Source organism: Neophocaena asiaeorientalis, unplaced genomic scaffold, assembly GCF_003031525.2.
Source record: "Neophocaena asiaeorientalis asiaeorientalis breed wild unplaced genomic scaffold, Neophocaena_asiaeorientalis_V1.1 scaffold418, whole genome shotgun sequence".
In the NCBI taxonomy this organism is placed as follows: domain Eukaryota; kingdom Metazoa; phylum Chordata; class Mammalia; order Artiodactyla; family Phocoenidae; genus Neophocaena; species Neophocaena asiaeorientalis.
This window is the reverse complement of record NW_020175731.1, coordinates 5440452-5465377: the sequence shown is the minus strand read 5'-3', so window position 1 is coordinate 5465377 and position 24926 is coordinate 5440452. Positions and strand designations below refer to the sequence as shown.

At 37.2% G+C, this 24926-nt stretch overlaps 1 protein-coding gene across 1 annotated transcript in view; it reads right to left on the bottom strand.

Moving 5' to 3' along the window:
• WASHC3 (WASH complex subunit 3) overlaps positions 1-16937 on the bottom strand; it is a 53077-nt gene extending 36140 nt beyond the window's left edge. The window contains exons 1-4 of the mRNA XM_024732208.1: positions 16783-16937; positions 16092-16190; positions 5144-5209; positions 3117-3224 (exon numbers count right to left, since the gene is read on the bottom strand). Of these exons, the coding sequence (XP_024587976.1) occupies positions 3117-3224; positions 5144-5209; positions 16092-16190; positions 16783-16833 (324 nt within the window). The 5' untranslated portion in view covers positions 16834-16937. The remainder of the gene's footprint in view (positions 1-3116; positions 3225-5143; positions 5210-16091; positions 16191-16782) is intronic.
• Between the last annotated feature and the right edge of the window lie 7989 nt (positions 16938-24926).

Genomic DNA, 24926 nt, shown 5'->3' with positions numbered 1-24926 from the left:
TATGTTAGCATTAAGAGTAAGTTCCTTAACTGAATAAAATCAATTTTATGTCTACCTATCTATGCTGAAATGTAAATAAATCAAAAAAACTTTAAGTATTCAGTTTTTAGAATATGAATTATATGTTAAGTTTTTTCCTCAGATAATTCAAATATAAATTAAATCTCTTAAATGCTGAAGCAAATAAAACATCCAAAAATTCTTTAGGTTACTCCTGTTATATGACAGTGTCAAGTGTACAAAAGTGTGCACGCACATGTGTGTGTATATATATGTATATGTACACATTCATCTGTAAAATACATAATTACAAACTGTCCAAAACATTTAATTAAATAAAAAATTCAAACAAGACCCAAATATGCTTTTAAAAAAATAGGAACAATAAACTCATAGAGTAGCACAATGGAGCAAATGATAATTACATATAAGACCAATGGATTTTAAAACTCAGCCTTTAACTTTGGCCTAATAACTAAGACCTCAACAAGGTTTAATTATATCAGGTCTTACACCTTTGCTATTTGAATGACTCAAATCCTCTCTCATATTTCTCAACTGTCCTTCATTTTATTCTCAAATTAATCTCAATCTGCACAATTGGATGTTCTATTGTAATGATAAGATCTGAACCATGAAATTAAAGTTGCAGAAAAATCAGCATGCAAACCTCGGGTCTTTGACTCATATATATCAATAGACTGGAGATTATAATGAATGGATGATTAAAAAAAAAGTTCACCATAATCCTTTATCTGATAAGTGAGTTGACTGTAATGTCAATGGAAATTCTGTGTTAAGCAATACTTCAGTCCATTTCAAAATATTTTACATAAAATATACCAACTAAAAACAATGGAGAAGAAATTAAAAAGTTGATTTCAATATTAAGAACACGCTGAACATGCTGATTTTATTAATCCAATCAAGACACAATTTTAGGACATTTTTAAAACTCAGGAAGCCAACAACACTTCATAAATTCTCCAAATGAATTAATATACTATTTTTAAATAAAACTGCCAGAATATCAGGTCATTCTGAATTTTAGATAATTCAGTTGTGATTACTCATAATCAATTTTTTGAGACCTTAAATAGGCAAGACCAACACAGCTGCCTAAGTTTTAAAATACATATTATAGATGGCATGCACAATAACACCTGGAAAGATTAATATTAAAAGTTAGATACCATTTTAGAAATTTATAGAAACATATGACAGTTAGTATCCTCCAAAGAGTAATTACTAGGTAGGGTGGAAACATTTAATATTTTTTACACATGCCTTGTTCTAGAGAAAGAATGGTCCATCTTTAACTGAAAAAACCTTGTGAAGTTAAACTCCTCTAAACATCTGGATTTACTCTTGTATATTATATATATTCCAGTGGCCATCATAATGGAATTTGTTATATTAAGTGGATGTTAACTTTTCTAATATCTAATTATTAAGTAAATGGTCATCTAATTCAATCCCCAAATACATAATATCTCTAAATATATGGCTCATCCCACAGGGCCTTGCACCACATGTACTCAGTATGTTTAACAAGTTCAACACAGGTGCTGGAGACAGGGCAATGTAGCATATAAGAGCTAGGATTCTTGACACCAGATTGCCTGGGTTAAAACTCCAGCTCTTACAGTTTGACCTTCAGCAAGTTACTTAACCTCTGTGTACCTCATTTGACGTATCTGTAGACATAGGGCTGTTGTGAGAATTGACTTAATTTATAAAAAGCACTTAGCACACCTCACACAGTAAAAACCTTTACCATGTTTAGTTATTATCATCATGGTCAACACCATCATGATCTAAAAAATATCCTGTGAAAAGTACCTCCAGGTACAAATGCAGAATTCCATATAGATAGGAAGTCTGCTTGTTTGGTACTACTTGTTAGACCACCATTTTAGTGATTATTTTATTTTGGATTTTAATACCTCACTGAGATACACTAGAGATTATCTGTTCTTAAACAATAAAGAATTTTTATTTCTTGAAATAAAAAGTCATATAAAATTTAAATTTATACAGAGCATAAATGAACATTAAGACATTAAGAAACAAACACAAAGCATGGGTCTTATTAGGATGTTGATTTAAACAAATCAACTCCCAAAACACACTTTTTAAGACAACTGGTATTTCTTAGATCAGGATCTCTCAAATTTCAAGTCTACAAATCACAGGAATCTTGTTAAAATGCGGATTCTTGGGCTTCCCTGGTGGCGCAGTGGTTGAGAGTCCGCCTGCCGATGCAGGGGACACAGGTTTGTGCCCCGGTCTGGGAAGATCCCACATGCTGCGGAGCAGCTGGGCCCGTGAACCATGGCTGCTGAGCCTGCGCGTCCAGAGCCTGTGCTCCGCAACGGAAAAAAAAAAAAAAAAAGAAAAACAAACAAAAAAAAATGCAGATTCTGATTCCTTAAGTGTGGGGTAGAACCTGAAATCCCACATTTCTAACAGGCCCTCAGGTGATTCTGAGGCTGCTGGCCCATGGAGCAGACTTCAGGCAACAAGGAGTTAGATATTACCAGGGAATTATTGTTAATTATATTGTATGTGATAAAGGCATTGTGGTTACACAAAAAAATTTCAGAACTTTTCACAAGGAATTATACAGGGGTGAAATAACATGATACCTGGAATTCACTTCAGTAAGTGACAAAAAAAGATGAAGCACTTGCAACAAAATCTTAACTGGTGAATCCAGGTAATGGGCATCTGGGTATTCATTGTACTATTCTATTTTTGTTCATGTTTGAAAGTTTTTATAATAAAACATTTAAAAGATACATTTCTTATAAGAACTAAGAAAAAAACTTCCATAGTGAACTTGAAGAAAACAATTATATTCAAGATTTTTCCTAGTTCTGTATAGGTTTTCTTTTTTTTATAGGCAAGAAAAATATTAACTTCAGGAAGCCCTTCAAAATAACAAACGAAAAGCTAATAACTTCATTTCAAACTTCATTTTCTATCTTAAGGTTTAAAATATTACTATTCAAAGTATTACATTTTTATTTAACTTCTTTCTTCAAACTTGCTGATTAGGTCTATTTGGTTCAACCAAGATATCTGCTCATGTTTCCCGGAACTTAAATACTTACCTGTGATTGCTCTGAAGTGGTTTCAGAATGTGTTTCATTTGTGATCCTAGTGACACTTACAGGAGATACTTCAAATGTGACATCATCTAGCCCTGGGATAGATGACAACTGAGAAAAGAAAATTAATGTTGGTATATGAGGATAATATTAGGTTCTTAAACACTAAGTTTCTAAGTGTGTGTGTGTGTGTGTGTGTGTGTGTGTGTGTGTGTGTGTGTGTGTTTTAAATAGCTGTCTTAAGTTTTTAAGCCTATAGAAATAGGTTTATAAAATCTCATCTTTGGTTGAAATTCTCCATGCCATAAACTACTTAAAAGTGAAAGGCATTCACAAATAAAATATTTTTGAAAAATTTCTCACCAATCTAATTTAGCATATCACCATTCTTTCTCAGGAATTATTTTTAAAATCTAAGGAATCCTAGTGTAAGGAATGAGAGCATGGGATTTGGAGTCAGATTGTCTAGGTCTAAGTCACAAAATATGTGACCTTGTGTAAATCGTCCTAGGCCTCAATTTTCTTACCTGTAAAGTGGGGATAAGAAAACCTAGCTCACAAAGTTGTAAAAAGATTTTTATTAAACATATTTTGTTACCCCTCCCCTCAAAATGTGCTTTGTAGCACATTTTAAGTTTGAATAATCTGGGAAATGAGAAAACTCTTGCCACATTTTAATGTATGATATAGCTTATTCCTTTTTTTTTCTTTAGTAACATCACTGAATGTTACTAAAATGCATTATTTTTCATACACAAAAAATGAGCATGTTGTCAGTGGTTAAGCATTTCAGGTTGGATTTGCAAGATCCATGCAAACCCTCTTTTCTGATTTCATCCTGATATCAATGATATACATTTGTCAAATGTTTGGCTAACTTTGAGGATTAACTCTATGGCCATGGAAAAAATTAAGGTTAATCTGTCCATATGGCAACTTAACTTGTGACCTTGAACTCTAACTTAAGAATTCCACAAACATTAAAATAATACACATATTCATTATAAAGAATAATGAAAAACCAATGGTAATAAGACCTGAAGAAGCAATATTCATTGAGAACTGTTGACTGATGACAGTATTTAGCACAGTGGCTATGGCCCAAATAGTTTCAAGTGGGTATGGCTACTAAGAGACTATCTTGAACATGTTCAAGGCCAAGTATCCTAAATTACAATCTAAAGAAATGTTCTGAGGGAAATACAGTGGCTGAAGTCCACAGGAAGATGCAGAAAGTACAAGCTAGACATTCTGATCCTTATGTTAAAAGATATTAGTCATTTCACTTCCTTATAAACATTCAATACGTATTTTTTCAGATCAAACTTTTGGATAAAAGGACAAAGTCACATATGTATAGCTGATTCACTTTGTTATAAAGCAGAAACTAACACACCATTGTAAAGCAATTATACTCCAATAAAGATGTTAAAGAAAAAAAAGGACAAAGTCACAAAAATATACTGGTATCTCCATTATTTTATATAGAAAAGGACACAAAACCTGCAAGCTTCAAATCAAACAACGCTTCTATTTTTGCTGTTATAAGATAAAAAGTTATCTTTTGTAATTTCTGACATCAAAATTGGTATTCTTTAGCATTTAATATATTTACAAATGGAAAATAGGTGATATTTTCTCCAAATTTTGCTCTGGAGACATGTAAAGTTTTACATAATTTTTCCTGTGTTATCAATGATTACTATTAAGATAATTGTGAGTTTTCCATCAAATGAAGTAAACTATGTAACAGTTCAATTTGTTAACACGTTACTCATTATGCTTTTGATTCAAATAATGAAAGAAACCTTGACCCATGTGTACATTTAAACAGACTCGGTTAGTGGTTCATAATGAAGATCATTTCCTTTGCAATTATAATAAATTAAACAAAAGAAAACACTGCACCACTTCATGGATGCAGGAGCTAAATTGAATTCATCTCTAAACGCAATTAAAGTTAAGTGTGACTGAGAAAGCTGGTATATGTAGAGCAAAGTTTATCCTATAAATTATTCAGAAATACAAACCTTTGCATCTAAAATATTGAGAGTTGTTTCAATTTGCTGGATACGAAGAGAAAGGTCTGCCAGTTTCTGGAAAAGAAAGATTAGAAACAAAAGAATGAAGTCCAAAGAAAAAAAAAAAAAGAATAAAGTCTGATTAAAAATAAACCGTTAACAAGGATAACCAACGGCAGATTTGAAAATAATAAAAACTATGGTTTAAATATTTGTGATTTTCTAACATACTACTCTCTTATTTATATGAGTAAGGATGGGAACTCAAGTATTCTATTAACTTCATCAGCATGCTTCATGGTTATTTTATAAAGCTGTGTTCACAGAAAAGAAAAAGTTACATTTTCAGCCTTATCAAACTCATTATCAGAGCCATAATCAATCACTGGGACCAGAATGTAAACTCCTCTGAGGACAAAGATTTTTATTCACTGTTATACCCCTAGTGCCAGAACAGTACTGGACACTTAACAGAAGCCTAATAATTATGTTGTTGTTGAAAGAAGAAATTCTTCACAGAACACAAGAATAAAAATTAGCCCAAAACAGAATGGAAGAGTATCTGCCTTTATAAATTACTTAAACACATAAATATATACAATTAGTCCCAAATACAAACTTTTCAAGTTTGAAAAGTAAAAAAGGATGAAACTGTAAGATGAGTAGTTAATGTTGGAAAGAATTAAAACAAAGAGAAAAAATAAGAAAGAATACTAAAAAAGCAAAAGGAATCAACCTACCATCAAAATCTAAGATAAACCAGAACCAAGAACTTACCATGCTCTAGTTATTCTGTACAATTAAATTAGCCATATATATACTCCCACACAAATAAAAGTAACATCATAAAATATGATCCATAAGAACATTTATTTAGAACTCCCTCATCCTAAACATTATTAGTGACACAGCCTACAAGCAGTTGGCCAGTTTACTAGTTGGCAGATGTGCAGCATTCTGATTGCTTTCTGGGATATTATCAAGATCTTGACTAACTCATAAGCAGAATTTTAACACCCCAAGAAATGATCATTTTGCCCATATTTAGAGGGGGAGAAAACTGAAAGCAACCATAGGGTAGTTAGTACTTCTTCACAAGACACTTATTTTTTAGATGAGCATTCTTGATATCTACAAAGATATAATTTAAAAATAAAACATTAGAATCTAGTTTTAATGGCATCTGAAGTTAAGTTTAACCCTGATTTCTAGGATTTGTTTACATAAGGCTTTGATACAAATATAAACACAGGCTTATAAAACATCATATGGATAAATTCCGCTGCAAATTATACATGTTTTCCTGAAAATCACGGAAATTAAATTTTGACAAATCAGTCATTTAATTCACTGCAGAAGCTTAGTAACTGCAGAAATCCCACAGCAAGTTAATTTGTAAAGTGAATGATAATTTCTAACTTATTTTAAAATGCATACATTGTTTTGATTAAAATAAGTGAACACAGAAAAAGAAAAAATGAAATAAAAATTCATTTTTGTTTTAATATATTTATATAAATATGCACTTTTAAGCAATCATCATCATCACTGTAAACATTTGAGCATTACCTTAGTATGCTACACTGTACATGCAAGTATCATTTGAAATCTCACACCAAGTCTATGAAGTAGAAACTATTATGATGCCAATTTTTTTGATGTGGACCACTTTTTAAAAAAATAAATTTATTTATTTCATTTTTGGCTGTGTTGGGTCTTTGTTGCTGAGCGGGGGCTACTCTTCGTTGCGGTGCTTAGGCTTCTCACTGTGGTGGCTTTTCTTGTTACGGAGCACAGACTCTAGGCACGCCGGCTTCAGTAGTTGCAGCATGCAGGCTCAGTGGTTGTGGCTTGTGGGCTCTAGAGCGCAGCCTTGGTAGTTGTGGCGCACGGGCTTAGCTGCTCAGCGGCATGTGGGATATTCCCGGACCGGGGCTCAAACCCGTTTCCCCTGCATTGGCAGGCAGATTCTTAACCACTGCGCCACCAGGGAAGTCCCTGTGAACCACTTTTTAAAGTCTTTATTGAACTTGTTACAATATTGCTTCTGTTTTATGTTTTTTTGCTGTGAGGCATTAGGGATCTTAGCCCCCCGACCAGGGATTGAAACTGCACCCCTGCATTGGAAGGCAAAGTCTTAACCACTGGACCTCCAGGGAAGTCCCTATGATGCCAATTTTATTTTTTAATTAATTAATTAATTTTTATTGGAGTATAATTTCTTTACAACGTTATGTTAGTTTCTGCTGTACAATAAAGTGACTCAGCTATATGTGTATGTGTATATATATATATATATATATATATATATATCCCCTCCTTCCCCCTCATCCCACCCGTCTAGGTCATCACAGAGCACCAGGCTGAGGTCCCTGTGATACACAGCAGGTTCTCACTAGCTATCTATTTTACACATAGTAGTGTATTTTTGTCAAAACCAATCTTCCAATTCATCCCACCCTCCCCTTCCCCCACCGGTGTCCACATATCTGTTCTCTACATCTGCATCTCTATTCCTGCCCTGCAAATAGGTTCATCTGTACCAGTTTTCTAGATTCCACATATATGTGTTAATATACGATATTTGTTTTTCTTTCTGACTTACTTCACTCTGTATGACAGACTCTAGGTCCATCCACACCTCTATAAACCTAGTTTCATTCGTTTTTATGGCTGAGTAATGTTCCATTTTATATATGTACCACATCTCCTTTATCCATTCATCTATCGATGGACATTTAGGTTGTTTCCATGTCCTGGCTATTGTCAATAGTGCTGCAATGAACACTGGGGTACAAGTGACTTTTTGAATCACGGTTTTCTCAGGGTATATGCCCAGTAGTGGGATTGCTGGGTCGTATGGTAGTTCTATTTTGTTTTTTAAGGAACCTCCATACTGTTCTCCATAGTGGCTGTATCAATTTACATTCCCACCAACAGTGCAGGAGGGTTCCCTTTTCTCCACACCCTCTCCAGCATTTATTGTTTGTAGATTTTTTGACGATGGCCATTCTGACCAGTATGAGGTGATACCTCATTGTAGTTCTGATTTGCATTTCTCTTTTAAAGATGAGAAAACTGAGTCTTTATACAAGTAAAATAATCTGAACTCAAACACTGGAACTCCGATACTAAATATTTTTGGAAGCGTTTCAGCTTGTTCAAGCACGATGCCATAGACGCTGGGTGCTGATGTGTCGGTGCAGACTGTAACAAGCCGAGTGTAATAAACGTGCCATGCTGCTGGGGCATGCTGATAATGGGGAATGTTGTGCACGAGGGCTGGCAGTGGGAGTCAAGGAATAAATGGGAACTCTATACTTTCTGCTCAATTTTGCTGTGAACCTAAAATTGCTCTAAAAAATAAAGTTTAATTTTTTTAAAAAGATGGAAAATTCCTGAGTATTGCATAGATATAATTTTTGTTATTCAAAGCTAATAAATGATCAACCTGCTTCTCACTAAAACTAAGATGCTATTGTGCTGAATACTAGGAATCAAATTTTTCTGATCAAATTTCCTAAAATAGATGCTGTTTATCTGGAATTACTTAAAAAGATAGGTATTAAAATTTTTTTCAGGATTAGATCATAAATTGTCTTTAAATGGATACTCAAATGTTCACACAAGATAGGCTAAGGATTGAAATACTAGTCTTGGAAAATAAGGGAATAAGGATGAAAATGTTTATTCAGAAAACTACTTCTTGATAAGGAAGATTAAAGAGGCTTGGGGAAAAAAAAGTTATACTTTCCAGAGCAGTAATTCCCAATTTTTTCTGGATGCAAATTCATCTGGTATGTCAATCTTTTGCTTTGGCACTCATTTTACCTACTTTCATCTACTATTATCGAAACCTCACCAAAATGAAATGACCTGGTTTTTTAATAAAACAAGATTATATGAATGATTTATTCATGCAAGACACTGATCTAAGCATCAATATATTTTAATTAGTTATAATTTATCTGAATATTCTTGATATCTAATCTAGAAACAACGGTAATTGTGAAGTCTAAAGAAATCTGAAACAACTGTAATTTAATAAAAAAAAATCTGTGCTTTCTATTGGTGAGAGTCATAGGTCCTAATACTACTGTGATTTCTGTTGACCAAATTTAAAGAAAATGTGAAATTTAAGTTAAAGGTAAAAATATATATATACATGATTTTTTTCCCCCATCCAAGTTCATGTACCCCAAATTCAGAACAACTATGTAAATGATTTTCTGAAAATCAGATCAACAAAAGGCTTTTCCTCTTGGCTAGGGAAGATCTTTGCTGTGGATAAATCATGTTTTTTAAATTATCCATAAAGGTATTATCTATTTTCTCTAGAGCTGGTTTTTGAGAGTCTAAAATATTAAATATGCTACCTGTTATACAACTTAATGCTTTAATAAAGGATATATTACTATATCACGATTTTGAATTTTTAAGTATGTAATTGGTATCTTTTGTAATCCTACACATTTTATTTTATGCATTTAAAAACATTAATTTCATTTCACTAGACTGCCAAAGGACCCATGGCACATTTAAGAACCTCTGCTTTTCAAAGATTATTCAGCATAATAAATGTTTTTGAGTCTGTTCCCATGTAATTATTGCTATAACACACATAAATATGTACTTTTTAGAAAGCCACTATCACTTGACAAAATACACCTGGCTTCATTTAGGGGCTGCTGAAGCTCATTTCTAAGATGTTTATGTTTTCTGCATTTTCCTTCTAAACCCCTAGGCCACCATAAAGTAGGTTTCTCAACCTTGGCTCTATTGATGTTTTGGGCTGGATAATTCTTTGTTGTGAAGGACTATCCTGTACACTACAGGATGTTTGCAGAATCTCTGACCTCTACCCACTAAATGCCACAAAAACTCCCCAACTGTGACAAGTAAAAACATCTCTAGGCATTGCCAAATGTCCCCTGGTTGAGAACTACTACTCTTAAGTGTAGATGACTATGGATATATTATAAGTAACATGATCAATAACAGTAACTGTCCCCACCTCTGAAAGTTTCAGCAGAGAAGAAATAGAAAGGTAACAATCTTACCAATCCATTTAACCATCCATCCTCTTTATAAGGGTTTAAAGCAAACCTGAAATACCTTGATTTGGGACAAGAGGGGAAAATACAAGGTACCTAGTTTGTCAGATAAGTTGAAAACTTCTTGATGCATCCATCATCCGCCTATTCCTAAGGCAGTGCATTTTATTGAAGAGAAAAAAAGAAGACAAAGGAAGAAATATGGAGTTAACAGTTGAACATGGAAAAAAAAAACACCGTTGGGCTTCCCCGGTGGCACAGTGGTTGAGAGTCCGCCTGCCGATGCAGGGGACGCGGGTTCGTGCCCCGGGCTGGGAGGTTCCCACAAGCCGTGGAGCGGCTGGGCCCGTGAGCCATGGCCGCTGAGCCTGCGTGTCCGGAGCCTGTGCTCCGCAGCGGGAGAGGCCATGGCAGTGGGAAGCCCGCGTACCGCAAAAAAACAAAACAAACAAACAAAAAAACCACTGTGGTATTTCAGGTTTGTAAAATATCCAATTTGCATATCCAGTTCTTTAAAAGAGAAACAGTATTTTAAATTAATGGATCTCTTGGTATACCACTTTCGGTTGAATATGTCCTGGAAACCAGAGAGAGAAGCAATCCACGGTTTTACTAAGCTTCATCTGACACTTAAACCCAGCAGTTGTAAAAGTTATAAAAGCAGTTGGAAAAGTTGTAGCAGAAAATAGGGTTTTAAGCAAAACATTATTTGGTTGAAGGTTAAGTCTGATGGTGGGCTTAAAAATTGGATGTAGGGCTTCCCTGGTGGCGCAGTGGTTGAGAGTCCGCCTGCCGATGCAGGGGACACAGGTTCGTGCCCCGGTCCGGGAAGATCCCACATGCCGCGGAGCGGCTGGGTCCATGAGCCATGGCCACTGAGCCTGTGCATCCTGAGCCTGTGCTCCGCAACGGGAGAGGCCACAACAGTGAGAGGCCCGCGTACCGCAAAAAAAAGAAAAAAAAAAAATTGGATGTAGATTTTTTTTAGGTCGTATGAAAATTCTCAGCACTTTTTGCCTGTACTTAAAAGAATTTTTAAAAAAGAAACATTTTAGAATATTTAAAAAATGACTAAAACCCCAGTATTCTAGGCATGTTACAAGTCTGAGTCAAAGTAACACACCTGACTGCCCTGTTTTCTGATACTGAGTACTTTTAAGATTCACAGTAAGGTTAAACTTCTGCTCAGTCTTACCTGTGCTATGCATAGACCTTGTGTCGTCCTCCACCTTCCTCCATTTAAAATTTGCAGTCCCAGTGGACTTCCACAAGATTTTGCTGATAAGGGCCAGAATAGAAATGCTTACTGGAGACTTGTGAGGGAAGAAGAGATGACCCTAAGTAACTCTGCCAATTGGGTCTGATTCAACTACTTTCCTTTCTCCGTGTTCTAACTTTTCTCCTACCTTGGTTCTAGTCATTTAGAAGAGTTACAAAGTGGCTCAGTATCCAGAAAGTTTTTAAAAAGCTACGTTCTTCACTTTTCTCTTTCTCAGAGAACTTTAAAACCGGTATTAGTGATGAAGAGCCCTAGCAATTGGTTTCAAATTTAATTCCCATTTGAATTTAGCTGTGACTGAAGTTACTGTTTGGGTTTGGTTCAAACCAGATTATGTGAAAAAACCAAAACCAAAACAAACAAACAAACAAAAACCCCCCAAATCAACCCCGCCCTCAAAAAAAAAAAAAACCCAAACCCACCCAAAACAAACCAAAACCTACCAGGTTTTCTTTTTCCTCCAGTTCACTTCCAGTTCAAAAAGTCATAACTGAGGTTCATTTTTTACTAAGGGAAACAAGAGTTGTTTTGGTTCTTGTTTAAGGCTTTAACTAAACAAGGCCCACAAGTCTAACAGGTGCTATAAACAAATAACAACCCATTTTGGAAAACTACATTGATCTTAACTAGGGAGAAAACGACACTTCATGTTTGAATAACTATATTATATCCTTGGAATTTATCATTATCAAAAAGACATATCAAATAGACATGGCATAGTAAAGAAGAGAATACAAATCTAAAAACTAAATTTTAAAATAGCTTTAAAGAAGACACTGCAGTCTCTCCCTTGAAAATGATGTAAATATGCATCATATTCAGATCAGATGGTGCAACAGAACAGAAGACTGAGACAGTTTTGTTTTTATCAGTTAATAGATCAGAGTTGGAATCCCAGCTCTTTTAATTTCTAGCTGTGTGACTGGGCAAGTTAGAGCAGCTACTGCAGCCATAAATACTATACACTCAAATACATGGTGAGTGAATGAATAAACGACTAAGCAAATGATTTAAGCCTCTCTACATCTCAGTTTCTGTATTTCTAAAAAAGAGATAACTGGACCTCTCTCAAAGAGCTGGGCTGTGATGATTAAATACATGTAAAGCACTTAGTACAATGCCTCGCACAGAATAAGCACACAATAAATATTAGTTATTGTCATCACACCAAGTATTGATAAAAAGTCTACAACTGACATAAACATCCAAACTGTTACAATATGAATTCTAAATGAGTTACAGTCAACCCTAGATTATCAACCATGAAGGAGAAAAAGGCATAAGCTACCTTTAAATTTCATGAATTTTTGGTCAACAAAATTTTTTCTAGAGTTCTAGGAAGAAATAGGAAATAGTGATATAGTCAAGACAGCCAACCGTTTTGGGGGGTAGTGGAGAGAAGAATAGAAAGAGGGAAAGAGTGAATCATGAGGCTTTGATAGTGCATAAGCAATCAATAAACAAAAGACAATTATTATATTTGATCTAGTCTTCAGCACATAACACTCACTCCCCAGGCACTGAAAACTGTTAGGCCCTACAAAGGTGCGGGGCTATCCCTACCTCAGGGCAGCTCTATGAAGCTGCTTTCACAGATGTGTTTGTTGGTTGTTTTGTTGGTGCTTACTTTTTAAACTGGAGATGAGAAGTATGGGGATGGAGTATTCGCCCTTCTCTGCTAACAATCCTGGAACAGTCTCTCTCCAGATACTTCTCCACCCTACCGTGGTATACAAAGTGAAGGGCTAAATCCTTGGCTTTCTGCTTTTCAGTCAGTCAATTCTTTATGCCATTTACAGAGGCAGCAGTCCAAGATAAAACTCAGGGAAGCAAGCACCTAGACTCTGAGCCTGTTAGATAAAAAATATTGACTTGAGCCCCTTACTCTATCAATCATCATTATCACATTTCAATTTCTTTTGTCTTAATGAGAAGGCAGAAGTTATTTTGATAACTAAACAAAAACAACAGCTGGAACCTTATACAAGTTAAAATAGTTTTCCTGTCTCCATGCAGTTTTTATTAATATATCTAACAAAAACTATACGCTAAGGCTTTACCTCATATTATTTATAAGACAGAATGAACTGAATATTGTTTGACTCAATTGTGAATTATCTCATTTCCCCCCATTCTCCCTATATTTTTGGGGGGTGTGTTATTTGCTTTATTTTATTTTATTATAAATTTATTTTATTTATTCACTTCTGGCTGCATTGGGTCTTCGTTGCTGAACGCTGGCTTTCTCTAGTTGCGGCGAGCAGGGTCTACTCTTCGTTGCGGTGCACGGGCTTCTCGTTGAGGTGGCTTCTCTTGTGGAGCACGGGCTCTAGGCGCGTGGGTTTCAGTAGTTGTGACTCGCGGGCTCTAGAGCGCAGGCTCAGTAGTTGTGGAGCACGGGCTTAGCTGCTCCGCAGCATGTGGGATCTTCCCGGACCAGGGATGGAACCCATGTCCCCTGCATTGGCAGGAGGATTCTTAACCACTGTGCCACCAGGGAAGTCCTATTTGCTTCGTTTTAAAAAATTAATCACAGGCCATCATCAAAAATTCTAGAAACAATAAATGCTGGAGAGGGTGTGGAGAAAAGGGAACACTCTTGCACTGTTGGTGGGAATGTAAATTGATACAGCCACTATGGAGAACAGTATGGAGGTTCCTTAAAAAACTAAAGATAGAACTACCATACAACCCAGCTAATGTTCATTGCAGCTCTATTTACAATAGCTAAGATATGGAAGCAACCTAAGTGTCCATCAACAGATGAATGGATAAAGAAGATGTGGCACATCTGTACAATGGAATATTACTCAGCCATAAAAAGAAATGAAATTGAGTTATTTGTAGTGAGGTGGATGGACCTAGAGTCTGTCATACAGAGTGAAGTAAGTCAGAAAGAGAAAAACAAATACTGCATGCTACCACATATATATGGAATGTAAGAAAAAAAAAAAGGTCATGAAGAACCTAGGGGTAAGATGGGAATAAAGACGCAGACCTACTAGAGAATGGACTTGAGGACATGGGGAGGGGGAAGGGTAAGCTGGGACAAAGTGAGAGAGTGGCATGGACATATATACACTACCAAATGTAAAATAGATAGCTAGTGGGAAGCAGCTGCATAGCACAGGGAGATCAGCTCCATGCTTTGTGACCACCTAGAGGGGTGGGGTAGGGAGGGTGGCAGGGAGGGAGACGCAAGAGGAAAGAGATATGGAAACATATGTATATGTATAACTAATTCACTTTGTTATAAAGAAGAAACTAACACACCATTGTAAAGCAATTATACTCCAATAAAGATGTTAAAAAAAAGACAAAAAAAGGAAATAAAAGGTATACATATAAAAAAAATTAATCACAGGACTTTTATAGTAGCTTAACAAGCATAAGTTAACAATAATTAAACTGACAAAAATTGGTATTCACTAGTTAACTTCTTGGGAACATTCCTATATTGTGCCAATCAAAATGCATCTGGAATGGAGATACATCATACATTGTACAAAAAACTAGGAGACTGGCTAGGACTGGGAAGTCTCTGGGTATTCTCTGGGTATTTCCTGTAGCAGGCCTTGACTTCTGAGTGAAATCATTTTAATTTCTGTATAAAGCATCCTTGAAAGGGTATTTAGCTTTAAGTGGTCACTATCATACCAGTGTGGGGCTTTTCTCTAGTCTATGGACAGAGCACAGTCAATGGTCTTCTTTAGTATTCAAGTACGTATATGTATCCTGTTCCTAGTACACAATAATGTCCCCAATGACAACAATCTTGACTCCCACACTTTTTAGGCAGCAACCACCCCTCTCTGAACAGTCACTATTCAAGGACTTGATTGTGGAGGATACTCAGTCACATGGCAAACAGTAACTTCAGCACTCAGGAAGTTCACGACACCAAAATGGAGCCCTAAGGTTTAACATGATCCTCAAGTGGTAAAGAAGACTGATAAAGAACAACACCTTTTCGTTTCAGATGACTGTTGTTCTATTTCCTTGTCCCCTTTCTCCTTTCTTAAACCCAATTTCAACCCATGCTTCCCATTTTCCTCCCCACTCTCTTTTTTAGCTTTTTATAAGACAGGAGTCCCTGGATCTTGTACCTCACCTGTAACGGGGTTACTTAATCCTTACTTCACAAGTCATTTGCAGAAAGTTTTTTTTTTTTTAATTTCCATAATGATATTTGATGCCCCAGTTATGTTTCTAGGCTACCTCCCCATCATCTCTTGGATCAAGCAATGTAAACTAATTTTGATATAAACTGAAACAATGTATACTTAAAATGTAATCTTTGGGGTAAGAGAAACATAACCAATTTCAAAATAAAAAATGTCTTTAACTGTGAAATCTTGGAATTCCTTTTGCTTTCTTTAACCACAATAAACCTTCCTGAACTATTTTACAAAGCTTCTAGAAAATTAATTCAGCAGAGATGGGCTGTAGAAATGATGCTAAGAGAATCAAAGAGGATTTAAGGCAATGTTAACATAATAACTGGTTGACAAGAGGTTATGGTACATGAATACATAGACTGTAATTCTTGTTTTACTCATTTGTTACCTTCAGAAGTGCAAGGTGACATCTGGGCTACTCATTAAACGAGTATCACAGGACCTACCTCCTCACAAACTGTAGAAAATCGGTTGAGGAACTGTACAGTGTGCACCACAAACTGGTTTAGAAATGCCACCGTTCTTTTCTGTTGAATAGCTGGCACCTGTGTCACGTAAAAATAAACATGATCCATACAGGAGGAACGTACACCGTGCTATCCCCTGGATATTAATAATAACGGGGCGTTTTGCTGTGTGAGATGAGTTACTGAAAGTACTGCCAAGAGTCATTAACTTGTTTTCCTAAACTGTAGGGGTGGGGTGTCCGAAGGTGACAGAGGCTGCAAAGTTTGAGAATGGGCTCTGGATTCACAGGTGTGAACTTTCGCAGGTAAAGGCAACACACAGAAACACACGAAAAACTCAAGGGCCGAATAAAAGAGGTAGGGTTAGAGATCGGAACCGGCCCGTGTCGCCAGCGCTTCACCCTTGACGATAGGGGCTTGTGACCCGAGAAGCGTAGGCTGGGAGAGGCAAATTACCCCCACCCCCCTTAGACAGCTCGGGAGGGACCCCTTTTTAATGTGGACTGTGGGATTCTCCCTCCCGAGAGAGGTGAAAGACAGGCCCAGGCCAGGGTTGAGCAAAAAGAGACACGGCGGGGCGGTGAGGGGCAGGGGTGTCTCTCTGGAAACCCGGCGTCCCTTCCCCATCCTCCTCCCAGGTCGCCGAAGTCCAACTCCTTCTTTTACAAACCTTAGTCAGGTCTATGCCTGACCCCATGAGAGGAAGCCCATCCTCATCCATCTCCTCAGCGGGCAGGGGACCCAGGGCTCACCCACAGACCCCTCCCCGACCCGGCCCCCCCAACCCGGTAATAGCGTCCGAAAGCCTCCCCTAATCCCCGCCTCCCGGGCCCTTCCCGCCGGAAGGAAACGCCTCCCGCAGCCAATCACTCGGCGGCTCCCGGGGAGCCCGCCCCTTCGCACGGCAGTCTGGGATTGATAGTTCTAGCTCCGGATTGTGACGTCGAACGAGGGGCGTCGGGTGCAGCAAGGGTGCAATTCTAGCAAAATCTTAAAAAGCCTCTCCCCCTGCCACCACCCCAAAAAAGTAAAGCATCCCGTCTGTTTGAAGTTATACCTGCTTAGTCTCTTTTACTATATACGCAACTAATTCATTCGTTAATCATCTCTGCTAGTCCCTGTGGTGAATACAGACTGAATCAGATTGAGCATATGTATCTATCTAAAGAGCTACAGAAACATTATCCTCGGACAATTGACAAAAATGTTTTTTCTAAGTGGTTTAGGTTCTTAAAAAAAAAAAGACAAATGCAATGCTATAAGATGTAATTTCTAGTTAATAGAAAAGTGGGAGTGTCTGCCTCCTAGGAACCTTGATCATTACTGTTCATCAGTCATCCATAGCTCCTGACAGCAGCGCCACTCACAACTTAACTGAATTTCCAGGGCTGTTAAAAACAATCTATAGCTAGAAGTCTTGGTCAACTGCCAGAAATCCTCTGAAATATATCCTCCCTTCCTCCAGGCTCTCTCTCATTGGATTTCACTTACAATAGTGAATTTTGGAGACAAAACAAGTAAATTGTAATGAATACTGATTTCAAAGGGCAGAGACTTTAAATGCCACCTGCATATATCCATTAAATTTTAAAAGTTTTAAGAATTTTTTAATAGTTATCTTTCTTTTCATAGCAGATAACTAGAAAATCACTAATTTTATCATGAATCAGTTCTTGGGGGTGGGGGGGGTGGGGAATGATGATCATTGGCTTCTTATGGGTTTTTTCCTGCTCTGCTTCAGGATGAACAGTTAGAGGGGTATAGTGTTGGTTCATAATAGTGGGAAAATAAATTTAAATGTCCCCTATCCCTGCTACACCCATCCCTCAGGAGTGATACAAATCATCGACTGGGACTTGGTTAAGTGAAGGAATTCTAGCCTAGTTATTCATTCTAGGCTAGTTATAATCTAGCCTAGTTAAAAATCCATTGTTTTAGGCTCCTTCTTTTAATTGTGCCTTTCCTAACTTCACTCTCAAAGTTGGGTTGTAGGCTTATGTCCTCTAGACAGCAGACAGGATTCCTCCCTAAAAAGTGGACTACCTCAAGAGAAGAGATCTGAAGATATTTACAGTTAGGGGGTCCCCAATAAAACAGCATATAACCTAATGACTAAGGAAGCCTGTTTTCTTTAAGGGGGGGGTGGGGAAATGTCCTTCTGCTGCATTGTACCCAGGGACTTTAATTTATGGAGATGACTGAGTGATGACAGAGAGGTAATTGCCATTGAAAGAATGTGTTACTCACATTTTCCAAGAGAAGGGGACCTACCATGCCACACAAGGCCATAGGGGAAACACCAGATTTTGGTTAGGAGGCAGACAGAAGCAGGAACCAGGGGAAAGCCTAGGCCAGATCCTTTACTGGAATTTCTTTGGGAAAGGCAAGTCGGGGCAGGAGAAACAGGTGAAAATTGGCTGGTATGAATGATTCCAGTGGGCTTTGGGGCGTAGGAGTTGTCCCTGTTGTCTGTACCTGGCCCCGGGTTGATTTAGGGCAGTGGAAATATTGTCTTGATGTAGAAGAGTTTAGATAAGGAGGTGGTTGGGGGTAATGGGCTGGATTGGTTGGTTTGCATATGAAAAACATGCTTCCAAGTAAATTGTTTGACTATCTTTGGGAATTAGCTAGCCCTGGGAGAGGCAGTCTTTCCCAGGGTCTGTAAGTCCACAAATGCCAGAGCTTCAGGGATACAGAAATTAAGCAAATATAGTTAATATAACTGTTCCTGTGATGAATAGATGCTAAAAAGACAATTACAGAATCCAAGAAAACACAGAACACTCACCCATCAGTATGTGACCTTACAGGTAACAGTTTCAGCAAGGCACCTCACTCCTAGGTGTAGAGTCTCATTCAGTTTCTCAAGAAGGGATCAGAGGGGAAGGAGTAGCTGCCTGGCTATGCAAACCAGGGGGAAGGTATTTGGGAGGGAGAGGCTAATTGTTCTAGGAGGGACAGTAGTCTTAAAGAAGGATCTTATTTCCCTGTCCAGGGATTGAACCTAGCTGCCAGTCCACCAGGGGCTAGAGGCTAGAAGCAAAGTTCCCTGATTCTTACCCCTTTGGAAAGCAAAAATGTTTCAAGGAGGCAAAAACTGCAAAACAGGTACAAAGTTTATTATTAGAGACACAACACACAGAGAAACTATTTATTTAACTCAGAAGCAAGGGAGGAATACGCACCCAGAAAGAGTGTGGGTGTCCCCCCCTAATGAGGAGTGCAGTAAAGAGGTGATTTAAGTCACTTATATAGGACAGTCCTTCCAGGTCTTTGTTTATCTTTGGCCAGTTACGGTGTTTCTTTTTTCACACGCAACTAGTCTTAGGACCCTCCCCAAGATGTCTGCACAACTTTTTGCTAAGATGGATCCCACTGCAGAGGCCTGTGGGTGCATGTCCACAAATATTATGGGGTGGCACCTCCTCCCTTTTTGACCCCCAAGGACCCTTCCTGCACATGTGTAGACAGGGAAGTTTTCCTTGACCTCAGGAGTGGGCACCTTATCTCTTTACTTTAGCAGAGCTCAGCTTCTGCCACTAGCTTTGTCTTTGGAGTTTCTGGGTGAGAACAAAGCTTCAATTTTACTCCACTTGACAACCACCAGCTGTCTGGCCCAGAGGCCCATCTATCTCCTACCTCATAATCATTCCTCATCCAGACTCTCAATCTAACCTCTTGTTTTAATAACCCCTAAATCATGGTGCCCCGCTTTAGAGGGAACTGGTGCCCCTCCCAAATCCAAGTGTCTTCTAAACTGCCACTTCTTTTAATCCATATAAAGCTCCTTGCTTTCATCCCTCATTTGATACCTAGCACATTGTGACCATGTGGTACTGCCAACCTATTTGTAATTTCTTTGAGATCAGAGGCCAGTTTCCATTTCTTTATATTCCCTTATACCTATTACAGAGCCATGCACATGATAGAAGTATCTGCTTATTTTTAAGTTAAGAATTTATTATAGGGAATTCCCTGGCAATCCAGTGATCCAGTGGTTAGGACTCAGTGCTTTCACTGCTGGGGCCCAGGTTGGATTCCCTAGGGTGGGGGAACTAAGATCCTGCAAGCCTAGCAGTGTGGCTGGAAAAAAAAAAAAAAAAAAAGAATCTGTTGTAAGAGTGAAATATTTGTTTATGGAAAACATAAAGAAAAAAGCATAGGAAGGAAAAATGTCACCCATAATCACTCTTCTTGGAACTAACGATTATTATTTTTATGGAGCCAGGGTATTTTATCTTGAATTCACTGTCAGATTTTTTCCCCATTGGTGGGGGTATTAATGAGGTGGGCGTCAGTCATTTGCTTTGTACATCTTCTGTAGTACTCTGTCCTTTTCATAGAATAACCTTCTCCATTTATTTAAAAAAAAAAAAAGATGCCACTATCAGCTGCTTCCAATTAACCTCCTCTGGCAGTTTCGGTAAATGACTCAGCACCTGGACTCCTTAAAGAGGTCAGGTTATTTTGAATCACAACCTCATAAAATCACTTAATGCTACTCTGTAGGTTCAATATAAACATTTCTTCCTGTAGCCTTGTTTCTATGATTCAAAATGATCATGTTAGAACCTTTGCTATTACTTTTTTAAAAATGAGTGGGCCTGAGGGTGTGAGCCAATTAGTCTAGGAAGGTGGGTCACAATTTTTTCCAGTATGAGAAGCCCTTTTTAATAGAAAAAAATTTGGGGAATCCCAGATGATTGTGGCTCGATATTTAATATCATTGAACAAATACGCATTGTTGAGGATTTGAAATGGGAATATTAAATGGAAATGGGTTAACTATATTGGGAAATTCATCTTAAAATCCCAAATTTTCATTCAAAGATAGTATTTCACTCATTTTTATTTTCCAGGCCAGGTTCTATTAGTTTTCCTATAATATATTGCTTTAGAAAATCTTCCCTTTTACTTTTTACATAGGCAGGAATAATTAAAGTATTCTGGCTTTCATCTGAACTAGAGCCAAACCTGGGGTCACAAAACAGATATTGAGATGACAGGCACACCTTGACATGAAGGAACTTTTTAACCCTCTCAAGATTCTGACCGAGATCTTCAAAAGCCACTCTCTTTGAACTGGAGGGAAGGGTTCATTGGTAGGTTGATTCCTCCTCCTACCTGTTAATGGGTGTTTTTGGGGAGGAAGTGAGGAACAGCAGGACCCCTGAAGTCAACGTCTGCTAGAATTACGTGTGCAGCTTAATTTGGGGGCAGTCTATGTTATCTCAGGACCCCAGGAGTTCATGGCTTCAAAGTAAAAAAGAGGATTATGATAGTGGTAATATAACTATTGAGAAACCGTTTCAATAATTTCATATCTTCCCAGTTATTTGCCATCAACAGGTTGGGACCCAGGTTTTGTAAAGATTATACACACATGTAAACACAGCTACTGTGGTAGATGGGTGGAATGATAGGGAAAGGAATAGGTCAAAAACACTGACAGAATTCCAGAACTGCTCCAAGGATTTGGGGTTTAATGTATTTGGTGGGGAGGTCCAGGATGGGGTGAGACTTCTGAAGTAGCTGTATATAAGATCAGATCCCATACTTGCTCAAAATTACGTGCCAGGGAAATCTTACTAGAACTCTATGGATTTCAAGTGAGGAATGCTCGCACAGATGTCCTCTATGGTACATCAATTTGGAGAGAAATGCAACATTAGCTGTTCACAACACAGCTCGAGGCACTTGTGTCCAACTCTCAGGAGAATCAGCCCTACATTTAGCAAAGTATTTAAAATTCCAGAGAGTCTAAATCTTAATGGGAACCCCCCCCCTCCCTTTTTTTGTAGGCTGGAAACCAAAGTGAACTAAGCTATTATACAATTATTACGATAAAATATACCTGAGTTATTTTATCTGTAATAAGTAAACATCTAGTTTTCATTAGTACTAGTGGAAGAAAGAACCAGCAATTAACCAAAGAAGCATTAAAGGAAGAAAAGATGGTAGAAAGTTCTTTAAAAAATAACTTATATTGGTCTGGTTTAAACTTAATGTCAACTAAGAAATTCATTTCTTACAGTTATAGTTTAAGTAAAAATGAACCAAAATGAACTAATTTGTTTAGACAGTTTCTACCTGCTTTATCATGGCAGTATAATTTATCATTAGTTGCCTCTGGCTTATTTTAGAGGTTAGTTAGTTGTCTGGGGCTTATTTCCTTTATACACTGTCTCAAAAACAGATTTCCTAAAACAGGATTAGAATGCTCGTCTTGAGATGGTTGCAGAGATTAACCTTAATTTTGGCCAAAGTCTAATCTTGTCTGGATTTGGCTCAGTGATAAGACAACAGCTGTGTTTATAAGAAAGATCAAAGTTTTGTGTTTAACCACCGTTTAGAAGCGAAGAGACCAGCAGCATTTATTGTCTTTTACTACAAAGGAAGGAAATAGGCACTCAACTCAATATAGCACTAAAAAATGCAGTTGGTAGAAATGCTTATTTCGTACATCTTTAAATCTATTGGGTTACTCAAATTGTTTGCAAAGGCTGAGAAAACTGGTGGCCTCCCCTTTCACTTACCATTGTTCGTATGGATTTTATAAGCTCATATAAGTGTTACAAGTCCCAAGGTAGTGTATTGTGTTAAAAGTTAGTGGAGAAGGCAAACAACTTTATAACAAAGACATGAGTTACACAGAAATAAGCTCATCCAAAGAAATTTCCAGGCAAACCGTAACTTGATCCTCATAAGGGCAACAATTGTTTTTACTAAGGTAGTTCAAAGAACAGCTGAAAAGGTCAGCAAGAAGATTCAATGCTTTTGATTTCCCATGAAGTCTGTGTCCATGCATGCAAAAGAAACTCGTTGAGTTTGAGTAATGGATATGTCATCAAATGTGTATTCGATTTTGTTTTTGTGAAATGAGATTCTCAAAGCTGATATCCTAATTGTTACTGTGCTTAGTGAACAAATGGTTGCTATAAATTAAAGCCACGTTAATAATAACGACAAAACTTCTACCTACATTTTATATGGCATATTTCTTTAAATGTATAATTAGAAACAAATGTTCGCTGTTTTGAAATTCTTTTCCAATGCCTTGTTAAAAATAAATGTTTTTGAATGAGCAAGGTGTTAAAGAAACAGGGTGTTCTCTCCTGTCCCTGTTGTTGTGCATACCAACAGCTTAGTAAAGATATACTGGAACAGAATGCTGCTTCTGAGGACCTGACCAGGCTCTTACCAGGAATATGTGGAAATGGACCATCATAATAGTCATTTTTACTTTAAAAATTTTTATTTGGGCCCAGAACTAAGGGTATTACTGGTATGGTCTAAAGTTGGGTTAAACTGAGTTTAACTTTTTGAGCTACAAAAAAATATGGGGAATAATCTGGAGCAAATAACTTTTTCTCTCTTCAGAAATTAGTCTTGGGTACAATACTGTCTCATAACTTCCCAATCAGCATTTCTGGGATAATGTCAGATTTTGGACAATTACAAAAAACCAGACACAAATGTGCAAACCAGATTTCAATTTCTTCTCCACTGACATGAGATTTAAAACAGCAACAGGAACATTTCTAGGTCAGTGTCAATATGTAGTCACAAATTACCAAAGTAAAACAAATTGGCGAGCATGGGTGTGCGATTTTGTGTTTTTGGCATGGGAGAGACATTGAAATATTCACAACATACAAGCCAAATCATAAAAATAAAATGAGACTTATGATCCCATCATTTTGAAAGAGTAGATTTAGTTCTGACATCTTGCAGATTTGTGATATCCTGACTTTTGCTTCAACAGTCCTAAATAACACAAGTTTTAGAACATAAGCACAACATTTTTTTCTTTCTAAAATGTTTGTAAGTGAAGCAATCCTGAGGAAAACAATTTCAACAGAAGAAAAACCTCTTAGGCATATTTATAAACAAACAAGGAAAAACTACAACACACAAACACACACAATCAGATCTCATATTATTTATCAGGAATTAGAAGTGATGACCAATAATTACTTCCCCATTAAACATTTCCTCCTGTTTCAGTCTAATTTAAACATAGTTAACTAAGAACAAAGTTTACTAAGGAAGAAGAATATCATTATACCATTTAAAATAATTGAACACACTAAAGTTTAGCAACAAAGTAGAAGCTGGAAAATCATCAGATAGCCTATATATGAGACCTAAAGAAAGGAAGGTTAGAATTCTCAATGCCTACTCAGTATAAAATGTATACCACTCCTGAAACTAAGAGCTAAAGACATTCCTCTCATTTCTTGAGACTGTCTTATCTCAGAGTCACATTAATTTACAAATGTAACCACCATTTTCTCTCTTTGAGGGTAACACTTCCTGCCTCTCTTTGGCATAACTGTATTTACAGTTTTTTTCTCCGTTTGTCCCCTAAGACAGCAGCTCCAATGGGTAATTTCATCAGACAACTTTTATAAACCTTTTTCCAGAGGATTTCCTAGATACCCAAATACCCGAGCCCCAACATAGTCCCTTCTCCAATCTCCATTCCTAAGCCCACTCAATTCCTAAGTCAACTTTTCTAAGTATAAGAACATTTTCAAAAAAAAAAATTTTTTTTTCAAATATACTGGCCCAATTTGTCACTTTTGAAATACACCCTGAAATGACAAATTCTTACAAATTCTTTGCCCCTTCTTGATGCTTTTAGGGTTCTCTGTCCCATCACAGAGACTGTTAAAGGGAACCACGTCAAAAGTCCCTCACCTTTGCCTTAAGTTCAAAATCTGCTTATGAAGGGGTAAAAGAAAATATTTTTAATATTTGGTAATAGTATTTTACTGTATTAAATAATTAACTTGGGAATTGCTATGCTGT